At 45.2% G+C, this 24,963-nt stretch overlaps 3 protein-coding genes and 1 non-coding gene across 7 annotated transcripts; 2 read left to right on the forward strand and 2 right to left on the reverse strand.

Moving 5' to 3' along the window:
* Nucleotides 1-5,979: 5,979 nt before the first annotated feature.
* LOC125529665 (prolycopene isomerase, chloroplastic) lies at nt 5,980-14,966 on the forward strand. The gene is made up of 10 exons (XM_048694091.2): nt 5,980-6,269; nt 6,377-6,608; nt 6,808-6,918; nt 7,168-7,221; nt 7,590-7,877; nt 8,496-8,687; nt 12,943-13,101; nt 13,236-13,472; nt 13,779-14,134; nt 14,515-14,966. Exons 1-9 carry the CDS (start codon nt 6,100-6,102, stop codon nt 14,091-14,093), a joined length of 1,758 nt encoding a protein of 585 aa, XP_048550048.1. The 5' UTR covers nt 5,980-6,099; the 3' UTR covers nt 14,094-14,134; nt 14,515-14,966.
* On the reverse strand, nt 8,193-8,264 carry TRNAH-GUG (transfer RNA histidin (anticodon GUG)). Its single transcript has one exon. It is a non-coding gene; the product is annotated as a tRNA-His (tRNA).
* Nucleotides 8,694-11,342, reverse strand: LOC147992824 (uncharacterized). The gene is made up of 6 exons (XM_087531798.1): nt 11,076-11,342; nt 10,562-10,963; nt 10,434-10,466; nt 9,432-9,500; nt 9,247-9,327; nt 8,694-9,156 (listed from the first exon to the last, which is right to left on the reverse strand). The coding sequence occupies exons 1-6, from the start codon at nt 11,340-11,342 to the stop codon at nt 9,010-9,012; spliced, it is 999 nt and encodes a 332-aa protein (XP_087387924.1). The 3' UTR covers nt 8,694-9,009.
* Nucleotides 14,967-15,667: 701 nt separating the features above from the next.
* Nucleotides 15,668-20,290, forward strand: LOC125529672 (shaggy-related protein kinase kappa). Of its 4 annotated transcripts, none has more exons than XM_048694102.2 (13): nt 15,673-15,959; nt 16,289-16,584; nt 16,881-16,979; nt 17,060-17,119; nt 17,207-17,479; nt 18,259-18,333; nt 18,514-18,570; nt 18,748-18,888; nt 18,957-19,007; nt 19,093-19,188; nt 19,418-19,501; nt 19,598-19,700; nt 19,943-20,290. In XM_048694102.2, the coding sequence occupies exons 2-13, from the start codon at nt 16,426-16,428 to the stop codon at nt 20,029-20,031; spliced, it is 1,287 nt and encodes a 428-aa protein (XP_048550059.1). In that variant the 5' UTR covers nt 15,673-15,959; nt 16,289-16,425; the 3' UTR covers nt 20,032-20,290. The 4 variants fall into 4 exon arrangements, with proteins under 4 accessions (XP_087387912.1, XP_048550073.1, XP_048550059.1 ...); XM_048694109.2 differs by having other exon boundaries at nt 15,676-15,959; nt 16,881-16,973; XM_087531786.1 differs by having other exon boundaries at nt 15,668-15,959; nt 18,748-19,007; nt 19,077-19,188.
* Nucleotides 20,291-24,963: the final 4,673 nt, after the last annotated feature.

Raw genomic sequence — 24,963 nt, forward strand, 5'->3', positions numbered from 1 at the left:
AACGCAACCAACGCACTTAGGGGTTATCAATCCCTTCACGGTCACTTACGAAAGTGAGATCTGATAGAGATGATAAATAATATTTTGGGTATTTTTGGTATATAGATGCAAAGTAAAAAAGTAAAAGCAAAGCAATAATAAAGTGATAGAGATTGATATGATGAGAAATAGACCTGGGGGCCATAGGTTTCACTAGTGGCTTCTCTTAAGAGCATAAGTATTCTACGGTGGGTGAACAAATTACTGTTGAGCAATTGACAGAGTTGAGCATAGTTATGAGAATATCTAGGTATGATCATGTATATAGGCATCTCGTCCGAGACAAGTAGACTGACTCCTGCCTGCATCTACTACTATTACTCCACTCATCGACTGCTATCCAGCATGCATCTAGAGTATTAAGTTAAAAACAGAGTAACGTCTTAAGCAAGATGATATGACACAGAGGGATAGTTTCATGCAATATGATAAAAAAAAACTCCATCTTGTTATCCTCGATGGCAACAATACAATACGTGCCTTGCTGCCCCTTCTGTCACTGGGAAAGGACACCGCAAGATCGAACCCAAAGCTAATTAAGCACTTCTCCAATGGCAAGAAAAACCAATCTAGTAGGCCAAACTAAACTGATAATTCAAAGAGACTTGCAAAGATAACCAATTATACATAAAATAATTCGGAGAAGATTCAAATATTATTCATAGATAGACTTGATCATAAACCCACAATTCATCGATCTCAACAAACACACCGCAAAAAGAAGATTACATCGAATAGATCTCCACAAGAGAGGGGGAGAACATTGTATTGAGATCCAAAAAGAGAGAAGAACCCATCTAGCTACTAACTATGGACCCGTAGGTCTGAAGTAAACTACTCACACTTCATCGGAGGGGCTTGGATGATGATGTAGAAGCTCTCCGTGATCGATGCCCCCTCCGGCGGAGCTCCGGAACAGGCTCCAAGATGGGATCTCGTGGATACAGAAAGTTGCGACGGTGGAATTAGGTTTTTGGCTCCGTCCCCGATCGTTTGGGGGTACGTAAGTATATATAGGAGGAAAGAGTACGTCGGTGGAGCTTCGAGGGGCCCACGAGGCAGGGGGCGCGCCCTAGGGGAGGGGGCGCCCTCCACCCTCGTGACCGCCTCGTGGTTTTCTTGACGGAGGGTCCAAGTCTCCTGGATCTTATCTGATGAGAAAATCACGTTTCCGAAGGTTTCATTCCGTTTGGACTCCGTTTGATATTTTGTTTCTCTGAAACACTGAAATAGGCAAAAAATAGCAATTCTGGGCTGGGCCTCCGGTTAATAGGTTAGTCCCAAAAATAATATAAAAGTGAAAAATAAAGTCCAATATAGTCCAAAATAGTAGATAATATAGCATGGAGCAATCAAAAATTATAGATACGTTGGAGACGTATCATGGCCGCCTTCCACCCGGGCCTGGTGGGCCAGGGGTGGACCTGGTCGTGCACGGCGGAGCAGATGGCGGTCGCCGTGGGGGGCAACTGGTGCCCCACGCCGCCGCGGTCGCCGCAGCGCGACGCCTCGCCTTGGGAGGAGGTGGTGCAGGCACCGGCCACCTTCCAGCTCGCCGCCCCCGTGCATCGCGGACCGCCGGCTCATCTCTGGACGCCGCCGGACTACGTCGACCTCTGCAGCGACGACGACGACACCGGCGACCACTGAAGACGGCGACGGCGACGGCCAGGGCATGGACGGGCGCGGTAGCAGCGTGCAGGCGGCTTTATTTATTTATTTTTTATGTTAATTATGACACTGGGCCGTTTAAGTGCGGCGTGAAACTAGGCCATTTTGTGGCCATGACCTTTATATATGTTTTAATTTTTTTTAAGTGTGTTTATTTACTTTTAGGCATTTTATTTAAATTTTTTATTTTTTTAATCACGTCCACCCCTGACATGATTTGGGGTGCGGCCGCACGCTGGGCGCACCCACGACCCAACGGACAAACGCGGACATGGGCGACTGCATCGTCGCCCCAAAGGGACAAAATCCGGCCAAATCGGACATCCATTTGGGGTCGCGCGGTGGAGTTGGCCTTACGCAATTAGGTGAAGCCGGAGATGTTGGCAAGGCGACACGTGTCCCAAGCCAGTCAGGTGCTCCACTCGTGCTCCCTCTTACCAACCCAAACTCGTGGCCTTGCCTGCGCGCGCCACCTCCGCTCTAGCGGCGACGAGACCGTCGGCCCAGATTGCTTCCTCTGCATTGGGCTCCCCTCCGTCACACGTCGACTGCCATCCTCGCGGATGCCCAGTAGTAGCAGCCACCGCCGCTCCAATGCCGAGTCGTGTCGATGTCGCTCGCTTGCCAGGCGGTGACCGCCTCCATATGAGGCGAGATAATTACACCTAAAGTCCTTATACTCTCCGACATGTAACATGATGGTCCTTGAACTGGTGGAGTGCTCCATTATGGTCCTCAAATACGAGAATACGCTCCAATATGGTCCTGGCTACATCTCACGCTACTCCCGGCAATACAGTACAAATGTGGACCTCATATGTCAGCACATCAGAGAGAAAAAATGTAGTTTGGATCAAAAGCACGCACATTTATTGGGAAAATTTATCTATCTTCATTCAGGACCACAACACGGACATTTATTGGGAATCTTCACTATACTCCCTCCATCACAGTTTAAAGGGCGTACCTCACATCTCTCTGGGCCCAAGGTTGCTAGCGATTGGCAGGAATAACTGATGCGCTGGAGCTGCGGTAGTTAAGGATATGCGCCTAATTAATCGCCAAACAAACGCATAGTAATCTTCCCGTCCAGTAAAAGAAGGAAACCATCGCATGCATTGGTGGAGTAATTTCAGTTCACACCATGCATGCGCACCAGGAAGGCAAGCGGAAGGAGCTAATTCCTCCCAAAACAATGTATTTAATAGGCTAATTAATGACATGCGCCTTATTTCCTTTTAATTATGAAAAATTCTGGTTTTGGAGATACGCCCTTTAAACAGTGGAGGGAGTAGTTTGTAAATACAAAACTATTTAACATAAATTGACAACATGTATTTTGGATAATGTTCAGTGTGGTTATATTTTTATCCAAATCTACGCCTATCTACTGTTTTTTTATTCTTTATTTTCAAGTACATTTTTTTCCTTTTTAACTTTCCCATTTTTAAAAAAGTAAGAAAAACTACAAGAATTATTAATACATAATTTATGTATATTATTTAATAAATTTTCAACTAAAAGGAAAAATAAACACGCAGATGATAAATAAAATAGAAAGGAAACGGATACGTTACACACTGATTTATCTAAAGTTCTATATCATTGTTAGACACGAATCATCGTCCGGTCTGTTGGTTAGCTCGTCTGTTAGGTTGACGTGTGGGCTCTGCATCGAATCTTGGATTGGTGATTCTTTTTCCAAGTTCCTCTTTGTTGTGCTGACATGCAGAATATTTTTTTCATGTTCCTCTTTGATATGTTGACATGGGTCACGTGTATCGAATGCTGATGTGGCACAGGGCTGGGCAGCAGGTTGTAGTAGGAGACGTAGCTAGGACCGTCTTGGAGCATATTCTCGTATTTGAAGACCATAGTGAAGTACTCCGTGAATTTAAGGACCATCATGTTACATGCCGGAGAATACAGAGACTGTAGATGTAATTATCTTCATATGAGGCACTCGGATACATATTATTCTCTTCGTCTCATAATATAAGAACGTTTTTAACACTAATGTCAAAAATATTCTTATATTATAAGACAGATGGAGTAATTTTCATTGACCACTTGCACTAACTTTTCACCGCTCAAATCATGAAAGAGCGCGACAACCGACAAACAATCACTTGGACCGTCATGGTCATCGTTGTTTCATCCCCGGTGGCCGAGAGGCCAGAGGCATACATGGTGGTCAACCGGAGTTGGTTTGGAGGGCTCTGTTGCGCGGGCCTCCTTGCGAGTATCTTGAAAGAAAATATTTTCTCAAGAAATTTAGATAAAAGGTATCCTCAGTAACCGAATATTCATTTTTTTAGCCTGGACCCATCTGCACTCGGTGAACAGTATTATAACTATGATGCGTACATATTATTATAACTGCGGTGTGTGAAATAAATCAATTTCAGATCACTAACCTCCACAATAAATTGTTTCCGACTCATCTCCGCTCTCACGATACAAGGGGTACATTATTTCTTCACCCACTTCCCCACCCATATTAACATCCACTTCCCTATATAAACCCTCCACTTGTTTGATTGTGAATTTCATATTCTACATTCAACGCTTAACCTTAGCATGAATACAATATGTTTTCTTACACAACACAAAATTAGATGATTAGCTACAAGAGTGTAACAATGTTATATATACATTTAATGTTTAAAATAGCGGTTCCGGTCAAGAACATGGTGAAGAGCTCTGAGAATGAAAGGCGTCAGGATAAATGATATGTTGGAGGGTGAGAAAGTGGGCCAAAGAAATGACAACTCGTCCAGAAGTGTCTTCTCATATTGTATGATATTACGATATGTTAGGATCATCGATAGACTCATGCCTTGGCTTCCTTACAGAGCTCCTAGTTGCATTTAAGACGCCAGTACACCATCACACGAACCATCATTATGCCGCAATATTTTCTGTCATGTTTGTGGCCTTTATTTTAGGCTTAACACAGGTCCGCCGAACGTACAGTGACACAGAGCTGATCTGGGTAGCCCTAGTGGTCTTCGTGCGAAGTCACCATTGTACCTTTGATTAGTCCTCTTTGATCTGGCCATCGGCGAGTTCCGGACTTCTCCTTCGAAGGAAACCAATGACTGACGTATATGGCACTTTTTGGACACCTTGTTTGGACTGGGTCCGGTCGTGTGCACCCGCAATATCAGCATAACCAGCTTCAGCGGGGTATCACGAAGCTCTGTTTTTGTTGACACCTTGGGACATGTTTGCATTAAGATTTCCAAAGGATCAACACATGCAGAGAATGCCATGGCATGATTGGAGGGCCTGCAAGCGGCATTGTCTGGGTCTCACAGGTGATGAAGACTTTGCTTCACAGGCAGTTGTTCAGACCTGGCTTGCGGGATATGTTTCCGTCCAGACCGGACACGAGTTCCTGTGAGTCTGGCGGTACGTGACTTGTAGTAGTAGCCTTGGCAAGTGGGGCGGCAGCATTGGAGGATTTCATTGTTGGTGGTGCTCCTTTGAGTATCGAGTCGTGCTTTTCAAGTTGAAAACCCAAGGTCTGGCCTTTATTGATTGTGTCTGGCAGTGGCCTTGTTGAAGGCATTGTTTCCAGGGTGAAAACCATCTTTGATTGGGCAACGGCAACACTTATGCATTGTTTCCTTTGTGGAGGCATTGTTTTTGAAGAACCTTCTTTGTAGTCCGGGTGCTGTCTTTAGTGGTGGTTAGAGTGCTAGTACTTCGGGTGATTGATCATCATGGCAGGGTCATTTTTTCTCTTTTTCTCTTTTTATTTTGTTTTTTTGGCTGTGTGCATCCTGGATGCTTTTAAGCATCTTATTGGTACAGAGTCTGGGTGTACTTGGTATCTACTTGATATTAATATATTTCGCTTTTCAAAAAAGGTCCGCCGAACATGACTTCATTCTCCGTTCCTTTTTTTTAACATCAGTATAGACGCAAGCGCTTATACATACGCACATATACTCGTCCCTATGCGCCTCGTCGTAGAAGGAATGTCTCCTCTCACTAAAAGCGTATCGTCAGAAATACTGAAAGAAATTTAGAAATAATGCGAGCGCTGGTATACCACTATCCCTCTAACCATCCAACCACGTGTTGGTTTCTGTTTCTGATGCCCTGTTAACTGGCTTCTTGTAAAAATTACAATTCATTCTTTATTCTTGTTAAACAGCTTCATTTTTAAATAAAAATCGTTTTTCAATTCTCGTGGAAGATTACGAAGCCAACTAGCAGCAGCAGAGGCGAGAGAGCTCAGCCGCAAGTGGAGAGAGGCCACTGAGGCGCCACGTGTACCCAGCCGCTGCCTCACTCACGAGCTCCACTCCCGCTCCCTCTACCCCACCCAAACCCGTGACATTGCCGTGCGCGCCACCGGCGACGAGACCGCCGGCCTAGATGGCTTCCTCCGCGCTGGCCTCCCCGGCGCCGCGCCCTGCGCCACGCGCCAACCGCCACCCTCGCGCGTGCCCGGCAGCCGCCGCCGCCGCCTCTCCAGTGCCGCGCCGTCTCGGCGCCGCCGCGCGCTGCCGGGCGGTGGCCGCCCCCGCCGGCCCCTCGCCACCCGGGTACGTATTAATCATTACCCCTACTCGCACCGGCTCTTCGCCGTTCGAACCGTGCCAGAGGCTCAGAGCTCATCAGGCAATCGTCGTCGTCTTTACGTTTGGTTCAGGGTGGCGGAGAGGCCGGAGGCGGACGTGGTGGTGATCGGGAGCGGGCTCGGGGGCCTCTGCTGCGCGGGGCTCCTGGCGAGGTACGGGCAGGACGTGGTGGTGCTGGAGAGCCACGACCGGCCCGGCGGCGCCGCCCACTCGTTCGACGTCAAGGGGTTCCACTTCGACTCCGGCCCCTCGCTCTTCTCCGGCTTCCAGTCCAGAGGGCCGCAGGCCAACCCCCTCGCCCAGGTCACCCTCCATCGATTGCTTCCTTCCTCTGCAAACACCAACAGAGCAAAAATTGGGAAACCATTTCAGAGAAATTAATAACTGTCTGAAGTCTTAACTGAACTAATCAACAGAGCAAAACTGTCTGTACTAAATGCAGAAATTGTGGTGAGAGCTCGAGGCTGGTCTGATGCAATGATGAGTTCTACTGGCCTTGCAGGTCCTCGACGCGCTAGGCGAATCGGTTCCGTGTGCATCCTATGACTCCTGGATGGTTCATGTCCCTGAAGGACAGTTCGAGTCGCGGATAGGGCCGACTGATTTCCTCAAGGTTCAGTTAACTTGTAGCACATGCCAGACTCTGCTTGGTTAATTTGCAGTGAATTGTTCTGGATTCATAGATGTGATGTTCGCTGCTTGGTCGGCAGGATGAGACTGAAATTTGCTAATAAGCATGACTTACAATTGGTTGCTTTCTACCTATGAAACTTAGTAGTGCACTTTGTTTGATGTTGTATGTTACCCTTTCTTTGTATCCCAATGCTCTGGCAGTATAAGTGATTACATATAATTCTTGCAGGACCTTGAGACTTATGTCGGTCTTGACGCGACCCGGGAGTGGCAAAAGCTTCTAGTGAGTTCCCTGCATTCGATATTCAGTTTCTTAGTACAAGTCTGTTTAGCTGTACCTACTGAAATGCTGAAAAAACACATGAAGCCAAATGGGCAATGAATTGTCTCTTTTTTGTGTATAGCATATACTCCCTCCGTCCAGAAATACTTGTCGGATGAATGGATGTATCTAGACATATTTTAGTTTTAGATACGTCCATTTTTATGCATTTCTTCGACAAGTATTTCCGGACGGAGGGAGTATATACAAGTATCATTTAAATTTATAGAAGTTTCATGATTCAAATGTGAGACCAAACGTTAGTTTACCATATGGTACTGTTATGCCCCTTGAAACCTCTGCTAATACGGTATCAAAAACAATCTCAGGATGCAGTTATTCCTATATCCGCAGCTGCGATGGCTCTGCCTCCCCTCTCCATCCGAGGCGATCTGGGCATCCTTTCGACAGCAGCCGGTAGATACGCACCTTCTCTGTTGCAGTCCTTGATTAAAATGGGGCCTCGGGGAGCCCTAGGCGCCACGAAACTGCTACGCCCATTCTCGGAGATTGTCGACTCGCTGGAGCTGAAAAACCCCTTTGTCCGTAACTGGATCGACCTCCTGTGCTTTCTGCTTGCGGGCGTCAAATCCGACAGCGCGCTTTCTGCAGAAATGGTAAGCTGATAAATTTCCACCAGGTTAATTACCCTATTATCCTATTCTCTTTGTTCGCAAAAACAAAAATTTATCCTGTTCTCTTTAGTGATTGTCCAAAAAAAACCGCATTTCATTTACATGAGAACTGGGCAATATCTTGTTGGACTCCAGTAGTAATTTTATAAATGAAACAAATTGGTGCACAGTCTATATCTATTTGTTTGTTCCTGGCCCTTAAACTAGTAGTAATAGTAATTTTATAATGTCAAAAAACAAAATAGAAAGAAAAAGGATTGTGTGTTTTATAGAAAGAAAAAGGAAAAAAAGAATGGATGTGGCTGCTGGGATTCGAGCCCAGGTCTCCACGGCCACAACGTGGAATTCTCACCACTAAACTACAGCCACAACTTGTGACAATTTTCCGTAAGTTATGTACATATTACTGCAGTTACGGATGGCAGTCATCTGGTCCATGAATCATGACAGAGGCGCCTGCTCCATGAACAAATTCATGTCCGGATATTTGGCATTGGAGCCATGGGCTTTTGTAAAAACTTGTAATCAATCTTTACCTCTTGTTAAGTATATACAATTCTGAAGATTTATGCTCGTCATTTGGTCTAACTACAATGTCAGGTTTATATGTTTGCAGAATGGTACAAGCCAGGATGCAAGCTGGAGTACCCTCTGGGTGGGAGTGGAGCGATAATCGATGCCCTGGTACGGGGTATCGAAAAGTTCGGTGGAAGACTTGCTCTTAATTCTCATGTGGAGAAGATTTTGATCGAGAACGGTCGGGCTGTTGGCGTCAAGCTACGAGGTGGACAGGTAAGCCGCTCCAGAGGATACCGTTTTATTGCCAAATATATGAAGTATAATATTAGTTCATGGGAATTAACAGCTTGACAATTATTAGTAAGTCTTTGATTCAGACGACATATATTTCATAATATCTTCAAGATGCCAAAATTCCTCGAGTCAGATGGTACAGTACAAAATGCAATAATTAATACAGCCTGTTAGTGGCAGGAAACTACATGCTCCAAATCTTCTAAGCCACTGGCCCAATTCTTGATAGATTGAAATGTCCTTGCCTCAAACAACCAAATCATCAGTTTGCTCCAACGTCAAAGTCCAAGAACTCGGCTAATCACCTCTGTATCTTTCTTTGCGCCCCTTCAGCAGTCGGATAAGCGAAGCCTTTTACTGAGCAATAGCAGGTGATACACCTGGTTATCCCTAGTTTCTTATCTCTCGAGTGAAAGGAACATAAACCGCCAAGATGTTCACAAGTTCCCTTCAAAACGGGCAAAGAGAAATTACTGTTAGAAAAAAGATGTGGAGCAAGAGCAAGAATGTCTTTCTTATGTCCACATTAGAAGCTTGCCTTGGGTATCACGTTGTGTTCTTCGGCAGTTTCCATCTTCTTCTTCAGAAAATATGTATAAAGCTCAATATCTCCTGGAAACTGTGAGGGGGAAATGAGGGAAGAAAATATTAACAACACTGCTTATGAACCCTTATAACACTAAAAAAAAGGTCAAGAGATTTTACAAAACAGAACTTAGTTACCAGCTTATCGACCTCGTTACAGATAATCCTTTTGTAGGTACCGTCCTTGATGCTTTTCTTTGGAGGTGACTGTGTTTTGTTATACGCAACAAAAATTGAATTAGAATATTTCCAAATCATAAACAGACAATAAAATGCAAATACAGAGAAATTTGAGCAAATAGATGAATTGCGTAGGTATGCATGGATTTAAGATTATTTGTTGAAAGCCAATTTGTCAATGATTAATATGATATCTCAATTTCCACCAAATAATAATCTGAAAATCTTGTTATGTTAAGTACATTTTCAATCCTCGCGCGTCAAAAGTTTGAAAGTGTACAACTAGATCCCAATTTAAATTTAGCTTCTGTTTAAATGATAAATAAGTTGCAAAGAACTGAATGACAAAGAAAGATAGCTCTGACAAAAAGCCACTTCAAAAATAGAAATGCCACAAAGTGCTACTCTTAAGTATTTTCACATCTCATCTAAGGATATATGTACAAAATGCCTTTCCTGAAAACTCCCTATAAGATAGGATAGCAAACATGTATTTACCTCTTAAGCACTGATGCATTAGAGGAATTGAAAGAGTCATATTAATCAGAAGATAGGGCCGTTTGGTTTCTATGGAGGAATTAGGCTTCATCAGGAACATAGGGCCCGTTTCGTTTGCTACCAACATGAGAGAAGCCTTACCAAACTTTTGGGGCATTTCCAAATGTTAGTGCCAAACCAAGTGGAAGCCATTTTTATTGGCTTGCCAAGGCAAAAGTTGACACTACACCAAGCAAATCAAACATATGCATGTTTTGCTTTAATTTTCATGAATAAGTAGCCCAAATCGCTTGACAAGATAAATTCATGGTAAACACATGAGACCATGGCAAAAGAGTTGTTTGAGGAAAGTGTCGTATGCTATGGAGGAAACACAAAATTCTAACATCAGAAGAACGCTATTGAGGAAAGGGTCATTTGCTCTTCTTGGAAAATAAATAAATGATAAGCTTTGAATGCTACCTTAGCACCAGTAAGATCAATAAGATGATCAACCTCAAAAGTATATGCAGAACAATTAACTCCATAATGTGCAATATTGTGTGTAAACAAATATTAAATGGATGGTAATAATACATGTGAACCAGTACCGTATCTTGTACAGAAGATTCACAATCCTCCAAATCTAGACCAGCAAACTCAGTAAGATCGTAGACCAATTGAACTTTTCCTTCTCGGATTTGGTCGATAATATCTTGACGGTCCTTTCTTTTAATGAGAAGTTCATGCACAACATAGTAATACAACTGATGCCTCTGCCCCATCTTCTCCAGATGCTCCATGAGTTGTAAGCACTCATTGACAGCAATCTTAATTTGGAAAAATAGCATTTTATTGAAAAGTTTATTTTCCATGACGATAGCCTTAGCAAGCACCCCATCTCTGGTCTCTCTATACCTCGCTGACTCCATTAGCTTGTCAAAAAACTCGATGTATTGCAAATCACCATCCAGGGTGGTAGGTTCAATATAATTACAACATGGAGAGGAATACTGTCAACACAATAAACATACAAAGCTAAGACTCCAAATGCGGTACATTACATAATCAATGCATATATGAAATTAAGTGATAGTTGGAGGAAAGATCTAGATGTGTACCTACCTCCCCAGTAAATTGGTGGAAGAAGTGCGGATAGGACTTTGCTTTGATGCCATCACGTATGGCATGATAGTAGTATGTCATGGTGCGAGTGAAGTCGACACGTAGCTCCTCCTTGGCTGCCTGGCAATTGAAGAGGCTCTCTTCTGAATTTTGAGACTCTTTCAGATGGTACATGTCCAAACGAACACGAAGAACTTCATCACTAGTGATGAGCGGCTGTGGTGAATCCACCTTCTCCCCGAGACTCACGTCCAAAGCTGATCCCATGTTGTCACGCCATTCCCCTTGTTAGCAATCAGCAACATTGCTTCCTCTTCGCCCCTTTCCCTTTCTCGATCTAGTATGTGGCACGGGTGACCACGGTTTGCCCGACACTTTATTATAATCTATTTCATCGTATTCATTCGCCTTAATCTCCTCCTCATCTTCCTCCCAGGGATACTTGCATTTATTTGTGTAGAAGGGGATGTCACGGAATTCAGCAAGAATGTGCGTAATTGGCAGGTTTGTAGGATAACTAGGACCCGCATCATTACCAGGAGTATATATGTACATCAACATCAAATAAAAAGATCTCTTTATGCCTCCTGGAACGAGAGCAGCGTGTGTGAATGCAAACTGTATAAAAATAGCCTGCTTAGAACTGAAATTACATAAGAAAGAAGGCATTGTAACTTGACCCAATAGCAAACAATGCGCAAGGCCTTGGATTATCCGCGATATCTGGCTACTGTTACTGGGTAGCGTGGTACTGAGTCATCAGTTGATCCTGGTAAGATGAAATCTAATGTAGTACGTAGTTGGAACTCAGTGGCAACATGGGACCTAAAGAAGGCGAGATGATCGAGCTAGGTTTCAAGTAATAACAAGATCAAAAAGCATGTGTGTGCGTTGGCGTTGGAGATTCAGAAAGCAGGCTACCTTGTAGGCTTGTACAGCACTGGAAATTCACAGGAGCGGGCGAGGGGAGAGAGAAGGCAGTGGCACAGTAACCGAGAACCTGAATCGGACGGGAGAATCCAAGGACGGTGAGCCGGGGGTGGCGGCGCTGAAGGGCCAAAGACGACGGAGGCGGCTCAACCTAATTAAGCAGTCGAATAGAACAGAGGTGAGAGACGAATTCTTACGGGATTACAGTTACCGGGTGAGGTGTCAATACATGGTTGGAAATCAGAGGGGACACAGTAAAATCAATACTACTAAGAGTACTGGAGTAATATTTTAGTATCCAATAACGGAAATAGTAACTCGCGGACGTTCACCAGGGAGCAACTGCCAGCGAATTCCTAAATTGCCACACGATCTTGATCCTACGGTGCAGACTGGATAACTTTTCTACACTCAAAATAAAAGAAATGCCATGAGAGTTTTGCAAAAAAAAAAGCAACCCAGTTTCCCGAAATATACTGAAACTGTCAGACGAACGTTCGTAAATGCCATCTCTTGTGGCGAACGTTCGCCAGATAGTAAGGCTCCAATTCAGATTCATGTGGCATATCTTTAGTTATGAAGCACTCCCTCTGTCCCAAAATAAGTGTTGCTGATTTAGTACAACCTTAGTACAAATCCGCAATAGCCAATTCTATATAGTATCATCCTTCCCAAGTAAACAAAGTGCTATCTTCTGTACTACTGTCTACTGGATATCCATCCCATTAAAGATTCAGGCCTTTGCCACCTTTGCACTAGCTAGTGGCAGACCATGGAAATCTTGTAGGCCAAGACGAGCGACCTCCTCGTTGTCTCATGCATCTGTTTTCGAGTGCCATGCATGATTACCTTTTCCTTCGTATCGACTTCCATCATGCTTGAAACATTGAATCGGCTGCTGAAATCCTGTCATGAATGAATGTTTTCCTCTTTGCAGATTGTACGTGCGAAGAAAGCGGTCGTTAGCAACGCGTCCATGTGGGATACCTTGGGTCTTCTGCCACCAGATGCCGTCCCGAGATCATACCAAGATCAAGTGAAGGCGACCCCCCAGTGCGATTCGTTCATGCACCTCCACCTGGGTTTCGACACGGAGGTTGGTTAATTTGGTTGTCATATAGTACTATATGCTTCATCCTAACAAATTATCCCTGATAGTCATGTCTACTTCCATGTTTGCTTAATCGGTACATTTTCTCGCTGTAACCATCTATGTATGTAACTGGACAGTGTGTCGAGGAGGACCTTGGGATCCACCATATCGTGGTTAATGACTGGGACAAAGGGGTCGACGGCGAGCAGAACGTGGTGCTGATATCGGTCCCCAGCGTTCTCAGCGAGGGCCTGGCGCCACCAGGGAAGCACATCCTTCACGCGTACACACCGGGGACGGAGCCTTTCGGCCTGTGGGACGGGCTCGACCGGAAGAGTGCGGCATACCGGAGCCTAAAAGAGGAGCGTTCCGAGGTACTCCACATAGTAATATGCAAACTAGCTAGTAGAAATGTAGAATTGCTACTCTTCCAGTAATCCACATAATAGCTTTGTCCCATGGTCTCTTGGAATCAGCACCTAGATAGAAAATCGATGCACTTTACCTCTTTCAACATCCTTTGGAGCTCCTTTCGTCCAAAGTTTAGCAAAAAACTCCTTTCACAAAAGTGAAGCAAAAGTTAGTTTATACAGTCCTTCCTTTTTACTGGCCATGAGCTGCTGTAACCTGCTGTCTGTCCTAACCAACTTTGTAATGCAAATGCAAACTTTTCCTTGCAGGTGATGTGGAAGGCGGTGGAGCTGGCGCTGGGCCCGAAGTTCAGCCGGGAAAAGTGCGACGTGAAGCTGGTCGGCACGCCGCTGACGCACAAGCGGTTCCTCCGGCGGAACCGGGGCACCTACGGCCCCGCCATCAAGGCCGGGGAGGCGACGTTCCCGGGGCAGGCGACGCCGGTCCCGCAGCTCTTCTGCTGCGGCGACTCCACCTTCCCCGGGATCGGCGTGCCCGCGGTGGCCGCCAGCGGGGCCATCGTCGCCAACACGCTCGTCTCCGTGGCGCAGCACTCGGAGCTCCTCGACGCCGTCGGCATCTGACCGGTAACTGTGCCCAGTGCAGGACACGTTCTGGTAAAGTGGTAAGTTGAGCACATGCTTGATTACCAGCACCTTTGCTTGGAGTCCAGCTGTGATGAATCAGCTTCTCACAGCACACGCACACTTTGCACTTTACAGTGGCATGTAAGAACTGTAGTAGTATTACTAGTAGTATAGCTGGGCTGGCATGGCATGGATTGACCGGTCAGCGAGCTAACGACAGCGAGCACGATGAGCATGATGAGGATGAACCTTTTGGAGTGCTCCTCTCTGTTGCTGCTGCCACTTGTTTCTTGTTGCCATTCTTGTTGGGCAAAGTTGTGTGTGTGGCTGCAGATGCATTGCCAGGACTTTGCTTGCTTGCATCAAGTTTCAAGTATCACCAGTTTATTACATCAAAGTTTGTCTCCCTGCATTGCAGGCAGGCAGGCAGCTGTGGAGAAGAACCATGCAACATTTTGTTCAGTGGAGTATAAAGATACAGAGAAAAAGAAAGCAGCATATTGCTCGGTACTGCACATGAGAAGATTTATTAATCAGCACATGCAGAAGAGACAGGCAGAGTTTTCTTATGTGCTCCCTCCGTAACTTAATATAAGATGTTTTTTGACACTATGACAGTGCCAAAAAATGTTTTATATTTTGATACAGTATACAGAGGGGGTAGTTTGCAAAAAAAAGAAAAAACATGGTTGAGAATGTATATAAAGTGTTACATGCTGCCTGTACATCACTGATTGTTCAGGTACAGTATAGTGCTACTTACTCCCTCCGTTCCTAAATATTTGTCTTTCTATACATTTTAAATAGACCACAACATACAAATGTATGTAGACATATTTTAAAGTGTAGATTCACACATTTTGTTTTGTACGTAGTCACTTGTTGAAATCTCTAGAAAGACAAATATTTACGAACAGTGGGAGTACATGACATGGAGTTCCAGCACTGAATAACGCAGCCTCTGACAGAGTGGTCTCCTGTTTCTGCCGAAAGTTCTGTGGCACCACACCTCATGGCTCATGCAGCCTTGTGTCCACTTCGGATCACAATGTGTTGGATTTTGTGTTGAATATTACAGTAAAGAATTGGATGCTCTGTCTTTGTGCGTGTGCAACTTTGAAAGCTTGTTTCACAGAAGCATCATCATCTCTCCTGCAGAGCACAAAAAGCTATACTTGTCTTTTTTGTCTTTCAGAAAATGCCCTTTCCACGCCCATGTACCTTCTGTATCTTCCTGTGTTATAACTACAGTACAAAATTAACGGCAGTTGCATCACTGAGGACGTAATATCCAAAATATTAAGCATTTCACTAACAGTTTTTTTCAACTGCCAATGTTTAAATACAGTATAAGATAATCCTTTCACATCAGAGGTCACTCCCAAGTAAATAAAAATCCCATCTAGTATTATCCATCCATCCATCAGTCAATCCACAGAAATTTCGCTGCGAAATTGACTGCGAATAAAAGGCGTCACCTTCACAGTTCTTCAGTCTCAGCCTCAGTTTGTATCTTTCCTCCTTTCTTTCGGTTCACATGCTCGCCATCACCTCCTCCTCCTCAACTATTTTTCTACTGCATGCCAATAATGTTGAGTGCCAGAAAAAGAAAAGTTTGGAGGGTAGAAGGGGAGGAGCAGCCGCCCCCTGCCCTCCACTCACTCCCACTCTCCCTCCCTCACTCGTCAGTCACCATTACCTACTGGCCGGCCGGCCCGGTGACCGTCGCCCCCCTCCGCCGCCCCGAAACCAGCGGTTCGTGCAGGGAGAAGAATCGCGGGAACCGTGGAACCGCTGAGGGGCTGCGGCTTGATCTGCTCCAGAATTTTCGGCCTTCGATCTCCCCGGCAGGTTTGGTTTCAGGTAATGGTTCTTGGATTCTCTGATCCCGCCGGAGAAAAAGTTCATCTTTATTGCCCGCGCCGGCCCGGTTTGCGGCTGGTTCGACCCAATTGTCTCGGAGGATCTTGGTCCAATTTCCTGAGGGATTTGTCCCTCACGATTTGGAGAGAGTCGCTGGTTTTTTTATTCAGTGGATCTTCTAGGTCTCTGGGTGGGTACAAATTCGGCTGATGTTTTTTTTTCAGGAGATGTGTGCTCTGACTGAAGAACAATTTATTATTTCCTGACGATTATTTTCTGGGGGATTTATCCATTCCGAGTTAATCTTGACCGAAATTTGTTGTGGGCAGCTGTTGTTGAAGCAGGTGGTGGAGGGAGCTGCATTGGCAGTAGGCTGATCCTTCTGCTGGCAAGGAGATGAGCCCTCTGCTGTTTGCAGACGCTGACCTTGGTGATCTCCATTAATTCCTCACCAATCAGCTGGGAGATGGCGTATTCTGGGCAGAGGCATGCCGGTGCCGCCGGGAGCTCGTCGCGGCAGGGGAATGGCTTGAAGGGGCAGGCCAGCTCAGTCGAGTTCCTGGGAAGGGGGATGGTGGGGATGCAGCTCAGAGATGCAAAGCCAGATGATGCTGATGATGAAAGGGTAGGTTGATTGGTCACTATTCCTGTTTGATTGACTCGTTACTCAACTAATTGTACTGTTTGAGGTAGAATGAGCAATTTATCAGTAATCACTGTATTTAGTCTACGATGAAATGGCACTGCGTGATTCTGCTCTGCCGCAGATTTGCGGTGTGTTCTAGAACCTGGGAATGCAGTTTTATGCTCTGGCTTTGCTCTGTTATGCCTCATGTATATCCACAGCAAGCCTAAGGATAATTGTTGATCAACTCTGCAACTTGTTTTACTGGATAAAGTGACTCAATTCTACATTTTCAGGACAATGAGCCAGATGTGGTTGCAGATTCTGGTTCTGAAGCTGGTCAAATAATTGCAACCACAATCCGTGGTCGAAATGGTCTGCCTAAACAGGTAAAGGTGATGCTACATTCATCTTGACAATCTATAATGTTTGGCTGTCAAAGCACAATTTGCTGATATGGTGGTTAATGAAACAGTCCGTCAGTTACATTGCTGAACATGTGGTTGGAACTGGTTCTTTTGGGGTTGTATTTCAGGTAAACTTCTGGCCTTTGCGTTGTCTAAACTGGTCTATGCTCAACTGATTGTCAATGGCATATAACCTCTTATTGTCAACTCTTCAGGCGAAATGTCGAGAAACAGGAGAAGTCGTTGCCATCAAAAAGGTTCTTCAAGATAAGCGTTACAAAAACAGGGAATTGCAAATTATGCATATGCTTGACCATCCGAACATTGTTGGTCTTAAGCATTACTTCTTCTCAACCACTGAAAGGAATGAGCTTTATCTTAATCTTGTCCTTGAGTTCGTTCCAGAGACAGTAAACCGGATGGCAAGACAGTACAACAGAATGAATCAAAGAGTGCCCCTCATTTATGTCAAACTATACACTTATCAGGTCTGACCTGACCTGGCAGTTAATTTTCTGAACGATGTTATGCTTTGCACAATTGTCCTCCATCTTTATTTGTTTTTACAAAAATTATTTTAAAGTTAATCGTTGCACTAGTTATGCTGTGATGTGGAACTCGTGGTATATGATATGTTCCCTAATTAGTTGCAGCACATTTTTGTCCTCATGCCTGCTTGAAACTTATGTTCCAATACTTGAGTACTGTATTGGGACCTATCTACAAGTTTCAGATTAGTTATTCACATTGATGGCTTGACTAACAACCCAAAATAAATTCTGAGACATCCAAACGTACAACCGAACCAGCCTGTCAGTTCTACAGTCTTTGAATTTATGTTCTACAACTTTCTTCTTGTATGTTTACTTAATCAGAAGGCGCTATTTTCTTTGTATATATCAGTATATCACACAGGCGAGTAGATGCCATACGTTTTTTTTCTGAGATAATTATGTGCACATTTTTGTAGTAGTGTGAACGTTATCTCTACTAGGGACTCCAATAGACCATCTACTGTATAACCGATGAATCACACATTAGTGCATCCTTGTTATTTACTTGCTTCTTCTTACTACAGATAAAAGTTTAGTTAATGAGTTCTGTCATATATCTGTAATCTGTAATCTGTTTGCTCTTTGTAGTTGCTCAAGTCAGAATATAATGTCCCGGCCATGCAACAGAATTGTTCCTTCAGTTGTCTTTTGATATTGAGTATTAGCTTTACAAGTCGTCTAATTATTGTTCCTGTAATCTCATAACTTTGCAGATATGTCGAGCACTTGCTTATATACACAACTGTGTTGGCATCTGCCACCGTGATATCAAACCACAGAACGTTCTCGTGAGATTTTAACCTCCCTTTCTATGCTTATTGCTTAATATGTTGTGCTATACATATCTTTCCTCACCCTCTGAATTGTTTGGCCAGTTGAGCTTTCTTTACATCAGGAAGAACAATTACTAAACAAATTTGAAGAACCACTAATACATTTTTACTAACCCAGTGAACTTCCCACTGTAGGTTAACCCACATACACACCAGCTTAAAATATGTGATTTTGGCAGTGCAAAGGTCTTGGTAAGTTATCTTCTATATTAGGTTTTGAAATTTAAATGCACGAGTCCTGCTGATTTTGAAAAGAGCATGCTAAACTTTCTTGATAATAAGAATAAAAAAGGTGTGCAGTTATGCCAGTAACCTACCAAGACATGGTGATTTCTAATTTTTTTGATGTAATGTTTTGAATATATGCAGGTCAAGGGAGAGCCAAATATCTCCTACATATGCTCAAGATACTACCGAGCACCAGAACTCATATTTGGTGCAACTGAATATACTACGGCCATTGATTTGTGGTCCACAGGCTGTGTCATGGCAGAGCTGCTTCTTGGACAGGTTTTGTTCACGCATATAGTCATTTCATTTTACTCTGTAGCTGCTTCTCATAATATTCATCCATGCAGCCTCTTTTTCCTGGGGAAAGTGGAGTTGATCAGCTGGTTGAGATTATCAAGGTGAAAACTTATATGACATCTTAAACTGGTCTGTCCTGAGACCTGTATTCTTTACAATGACATGTTCAGTCATAGTGCCTTGCAGGTCTTGGGTACTCCAACAAGGGAAGAGATCAAGTGCATGAATCCAAACTACACGGAGTTCAAGTTCCCACAAATTAAGGCTCACCCATGGCACAAGGTAATTTGCATATTATGTCTGCCATGCTTGATTAGTGGCTGTTTGTTGTGCAGCAGCTGTTCGATTTGGTGCATACTTTTGGAAACAATGACTGTCGTGCTGTTAAATAGTGAGAAATAATAATTAACATAGAAGTCATTTTCATGTCATCTATATGCTCAGGCGCAAAATTAAATCAACATATTTTCTCATGGTTCCTCTGTTACCTCAAAATTTTCTTTTTATTCAGGTTTTTCAGAAAAAGCTTCCACCTGAAGCAATGGACCTTGTCAGCAGGTTTCTCCAATACTCGCCAGATCTTCGGTGCACTGCTGTAAGGCCACACGATCATTTTCTTATGTTGCCTTCCAAATTGCAGATTGATAGACTATGAGCTCATTTATGTTCTAACCATGGAACCGTTCTTCAGATGGAAGCCTGCATGCACCCGTTCTTTGATGAGTTGAGAGATCCAAACACCCGTCTACCTAACGGCCGCCCTCTACCTCCCCTCTTCAACTTCAGATCTCAAGGTAGTGTAACTGTATCTAAATAGCAGTAGCAGCAGTCAAACCTTCACACTCAGTGATTCGCTTCCTGCGAATCTTGGTTGCTATAGGCTTTGCCTCATTGCTGCATTTGTCATGCTTTCTCCAGCACCTTTGGTGTGTCGGTAGTTACATTTACCTTCAGTCTTCCTAGTTCAGAAATGCACCTATCTGCATCTAGTAAACTGCTGCCAGCTGAATCAGCCCATTTTATGTGCCATTTGCAGAGCTAAACGGTATACCTCCAGAAGTCGTCGAGCGCCTGGTTCCGGAGCACGCGAGAAGGCAGAACCTGTTCATGGCGCTCCGCACCTAGTTTTCGCGTGCCCTCCCCGTGTTTTTCGCGTTGTTTGGGGTCTGGTCTCTGGAGGGAAGCTGTAGCTTTGTGTGGGTGCAAGCGCTGGAGTAGTAGAGTTGCCCCAGGGTGCATGTGAGGTTTGGAGGCTTTCATGGTTGGTGTGTATAGATGATTTGAGGCTTCTGAAAGTTTCTTGCTTTGGAGCTCGTGTGCAGTTACAGTGCTTGGATGAGTTGATTATGCAATCAAAATCGTTCAGAAATATTTGCCCTCTTTATTTTCCATAGTTACGACTTACTACCAATGCCTTAAGGCTATATTGGTTGTCTCTTCACGGAAGGAAATGTGTGTTGGTAGTTGAGCACATCATGCATAAGAACTGAGACCCTTTTTTTTTTACTTTTTCTTTTGAGAGGGCCAGAACTGAAGCTCTGGTGGTAAAAGGTGCACTTCAGTTTTTTTTAGGGGGGAGAAGTAAAATAAGAGGTCGAAGTGCAGTAGCCTCTTGACGAGTTGGGCCATCTAGAGATTTGGGTAAGAATACCCACATGGCAAGCCTCAGGTAACTCTGTCCACTTTCTTTGCTCTTCTTGTTGTTTCCTTTTCTTTTTAAACATTATTTTACCTTCCTTTTTATTATAATTATGGGTTTATTTTTTATTTTTTATTTCTTATTTCACTTTACTCACTATTTCTTTTGCTTCAGATGGGAATTTTTTATTTTAAATCTCGTTTTTTATTTCTTTTCATCTTATTTTTATTACTACTTTATCAATTCAAATTTATTTCTTTTTTGGTGGAAAAAATACATTATTGTTTATGCGATACATGAACACTTTTGTTTTGGAAAATGTGATTTTTTTTCAACAACTCTATTATATATTCTTGTTCAAATAGATTATTAAAAAAATGTTCAAGTACTCTATTTTATTAAAAAAAATTACTAAAGGATGACAGTGGGAGATGACGCATCTTGATGGAAGTGCAAAAAAGACTATCTATGGCGTGCCAAAAACAGCCTTGCTAGCGTGGGCATCCGACGCCAATAATAGTGCCATTGTTAAAAAATAGTGGTGGCGTTGGAGCTTACATCAGCACTATATTGGACGGTAATGGCATGCCACGTGGCCAACGCCAACAGTAATATTCATCAGTAGTGATATTTCATGTTGTTGTGATGCCAGTAATTTGATTTTCAGATTTGAAATAAAGGCTGTACAACGGCGATCGCAACCAAAATGACAGTATAATCCTGTTTAAGAACAGTAAATAAATCAACTTTAAATAGACCGAATAACAACATTTAAGTTCAACAATGCACTTATTGATATAGTTCAACAAAGTAGGCAAAGTAACACATGAATGTACAAGTTTAAATAAATAGAGGTAATAATTACATGAGATCTTCCATGCATGACAACTAGCTAACTAGACTTTTCGGCAAACGAAGTCAAGGTCATAGTACGGAGTAAGTGAACCATCGTCGCTGCCAGCAGGCCTATAGTAGACCATTATCTTGTCATGATCGTAGTCGAGGTAGAACGTGGCTCTCTCCTCAGCTTCCAGCTCGCAAGCAGTTGCAAAGGCTTTCCAACCAGGGCAACCAAAATAGGTGCGACTTGCCTCGTTGATGACAAGACAATTGAATTGTTGGGTCGTCAATATCTTTATGAGGGTGCACTGGAATGTGATGGTGGCATCTACTGGAACTCAAAACTTCTCTAAGAAGTCACGCCTTGCCCGGCAAGGGATGACCTGAGCAAATTGAAATAAAAAAACTAGCTAGTTAGACAATTTTGGGCACAACCGTATAAATCGCATATGAAACTTAATCAGAACATGTTCAACTTAAATATATTGTCCTAGTGAGGAAGTCATTCAACAGATCTATGAAGAACTTCTTATCCCCTTGGCATCTCACTGAACCACTGGTCTCACATGGGGCATCCATTTACTGTTTTGTCAAGTTGAGAAAAATAAGCATACATAACAGATGCATAGATATAATGCAACATAAGCATTGCCTCTAGGACGACCGTGGGCACTGCCCCTAGCCTGCCTCCTCCATTATCTCCTCTTTGCTTGATGTCCCTAGAGGTGACCGTCGGGTAAGCCCATGTGCCGCCGGTGAAAGGGGTGGCGGGAATCTCGCGTCCTATGGGCGTGACGTGGCTTCCTGGAGGGGCTGTACCTGGCGGCGCTGCGGTGACAACATGGGGACGCCAGGCATGGATGTGGTGTGATCTACTCCCTCCATTCCAGAATATAAGGTGTATTGATTTCCGTGCAAGTCAACCATTTGAAAGTTTGACCAAGATTATAGAATAAAAGAGAAACTACTTTTAATGATAGTTCAAATTATATAAATTTTGTATTATGAATATCGATATATTTTTCTAGAAACTCAGTCAAACATGCACTTATTTGACTTAAAAAAACAAATACATCTTATATAAAGAAACGGGGGGAGTACGACGCAAGGGCCCCGGAACAGTGGTTCCACTCATAGCGGCGGCGGGCCCTCCGTCGGAAATGATGGGCCAGGAGGCGGCGTTATGCTCCTTAGGGCATCTCCACTAAGGCCCCCAAGAAGCCCCCCCCCCCCAGGCGCTTTTTTGGATGCCGGCGAGTAAAAAACGCCCCAGTCAGGGCCCCAAGACGTCGTTTTGCGCCGGATTTAGCAAAAGTTAGCGCCGGCACGCTCACCCCGCACCCAGCCCACCGGGGGGCAGCCGAGGACGCCGGCATTAGCTTTTTGCAGGCGCTGCCCCACTTGCCAGCCTCTCTCTCCCCCTTTCTCTTCTCCAGGCCCACCCACATGCAGCACACTCCCTCTCTCCTCTCCACGCCCACACTCCCTCTCTCCCCGGTTCTACTCTCCATGTACTACGGGCGGGCGAGGCAGGAGCTCGCCGTGCGCGGCCGGGGCGGGCACTGGCCGGGGCAGGCGCTGGCCGGAGCTGGCGAGGCGGGGCCGTGGCCGGAGCAGGCAAGGCCGGGACGGGCGAGGCCGGAGCAGGCAAGGCCGGGGCGGCCACGGGCGCGCGCGGCCACGGGAGTTCCTGCCCCCGCCCAAGAAGCACCCGCCGACGAGGAAGAGCCGGACGAGGAGGAGGGTGGCGTCGACGTCTTCGTGCCCCCGACGGCCATGGCGGAGGAGGAAGGACGGGGCGCGCGACGGAGCTCGCGGGGAGGACGCCACGTCTCCGCTCGTCTGAGACCTCACGGGACACCGTGGTGCGCGCGCCGGCGCTGTACCTCACCATCGCCCTGTCCGGCTCCAGCAGTGGCGCCGAGTCCGGCCCCGTCCACTCACCGCCTTGCCCGGCCAGCCTCCCGCGCGCCGGCTGGTCGGCTCGCGCCGGCTCCGCCTCCCGCGGCTTCCTCCGCGCCCGCCTTGCTCCCTGCCTGCTCGCCCCGTCCGGCTTGGGCGCACGTTCCGGTGAGTCGGCCGCTCCTCCTAGCGTCGCTGGCCGCGGCGGGGGCACTGGGCGTCGGTGCTCTTCCTCATGGCCGCCTTCCCGAGCTCGCTGACCACCCCTCTCGCTTGATTTTGTGCCGTAACCGTCGTCCCCGCGAGCACCGAGCGCTGCCGTCCGCCATGGCCGATGCTCTGCTTGATGCCGAGCTCATCCCGCCATGCACAGCTGCCCGTCGTGCTCCGGGTGCTCTACTAACGCTGCCTCGTTGCTCCGTTGGGTCGCTAGCTACCCGCAACACGGCCGCCGCTCTGCCCGTCGCTGCCGTTGCTGCACCCCACGTCGGCGGCTGCAACGACCACTGCTGGACGCGCCGCACTGCGGGCGTTCCAGCGAACAAACCCCCGCGACCAGCAGTGGCCGGAAACGGCCGGCCGGTGATCGCATCTCGCGCAGTTCCCGCGCTTGGCGCTGCTCCGACGGCTCGTTGCTGCCTGGGGGGCCAAACGACTGAAAGAAATTTCAGCCCCAGGCTTAAAATCTCGCCGGCAGCCCCCAAGCGGCGAAAAAAACGCCTCCTGGGGGTGCCAACGGCTGGAGATGCCCTTATGGATTTGGGTCACGAGATTTGCCGGTCCTTGATGCAGTTGTACATATTTACGGATTTGAGTACATGATTGTCTATGGAAATATTCAAATGTGTATAAGTCCATATGTGCATGCGATGTGTCTGCAATTTACTCCTCTTAGAACATCTGTGACTTCTCTACTAAAATATCTGAGCCACACCATCTTATCTCCTGGTGTATACCAGTTCAAAGCAACCGATATAGAATTCCTAAGTAGCTTTCTACGTGCTAGAGCAGTCAATATCAATGACGCTATTTGTAGCAAGAAAGGTTAACTATGATTGTCAGGTTGAGCAAGACACTAATGTAGCTGTTCTTTGTCCAGATATACAGCGCATGCAAAAGTAACTGGCCAACTAACTTACGTGCACGTCTTTATTTCCACAGCATGGCATATAGCTGGAAGGAGCATCGATGTGGATTTAACATAGCAGGTGTCCTCTACACGCATGCCGAACAAATACAACAGGTCAAACATTATCCCTGCTTATGTGATTAGGACGTCTCCTCGACCTGCAAGTTACTCTTTCTCTTTTGGTTTATAATAAGGTATGCACGCATTTCTACTTTAGGCAATCATAAACAAAATATGTGCTATATGCTTCAAAAGTATATCGTTGAATTTGTATTCAAAAGAAGTTTCTAATATATGACTTCTATTATATATTCTTCATTACGTTAGTCAAATTGATGATGTGGAGATATGGGAGTTGCTGTAAGGGAGGGAGTATACAACAATACATACAGCTCAAATCGGGTCTTCAAGGATTCTTGAGCGGAGCTAATGCGTCAAAAGTGATAAGAGATTTATATCCGGCTTAGAGCATCAACTATGTGTGGCAGTGGTACTGATAGTGATGTCAAGGATTGACACCTCATACCGTTTCTAGGGTAGTAAGAAT

Source organism: Triticum urartu, chromosome 1A, assembly GCF_056163025.1.
Source record: "Triticum urartu cultivar PI428250 chromosome 1A, HENAU_Tu73, whole genome shotgun sequence".
NCBI lineage: Eukaryota > Viridiplantae > Streptophyta > Magnoliopsida > Poales > Poaceae > Triticum > Triticum urartu.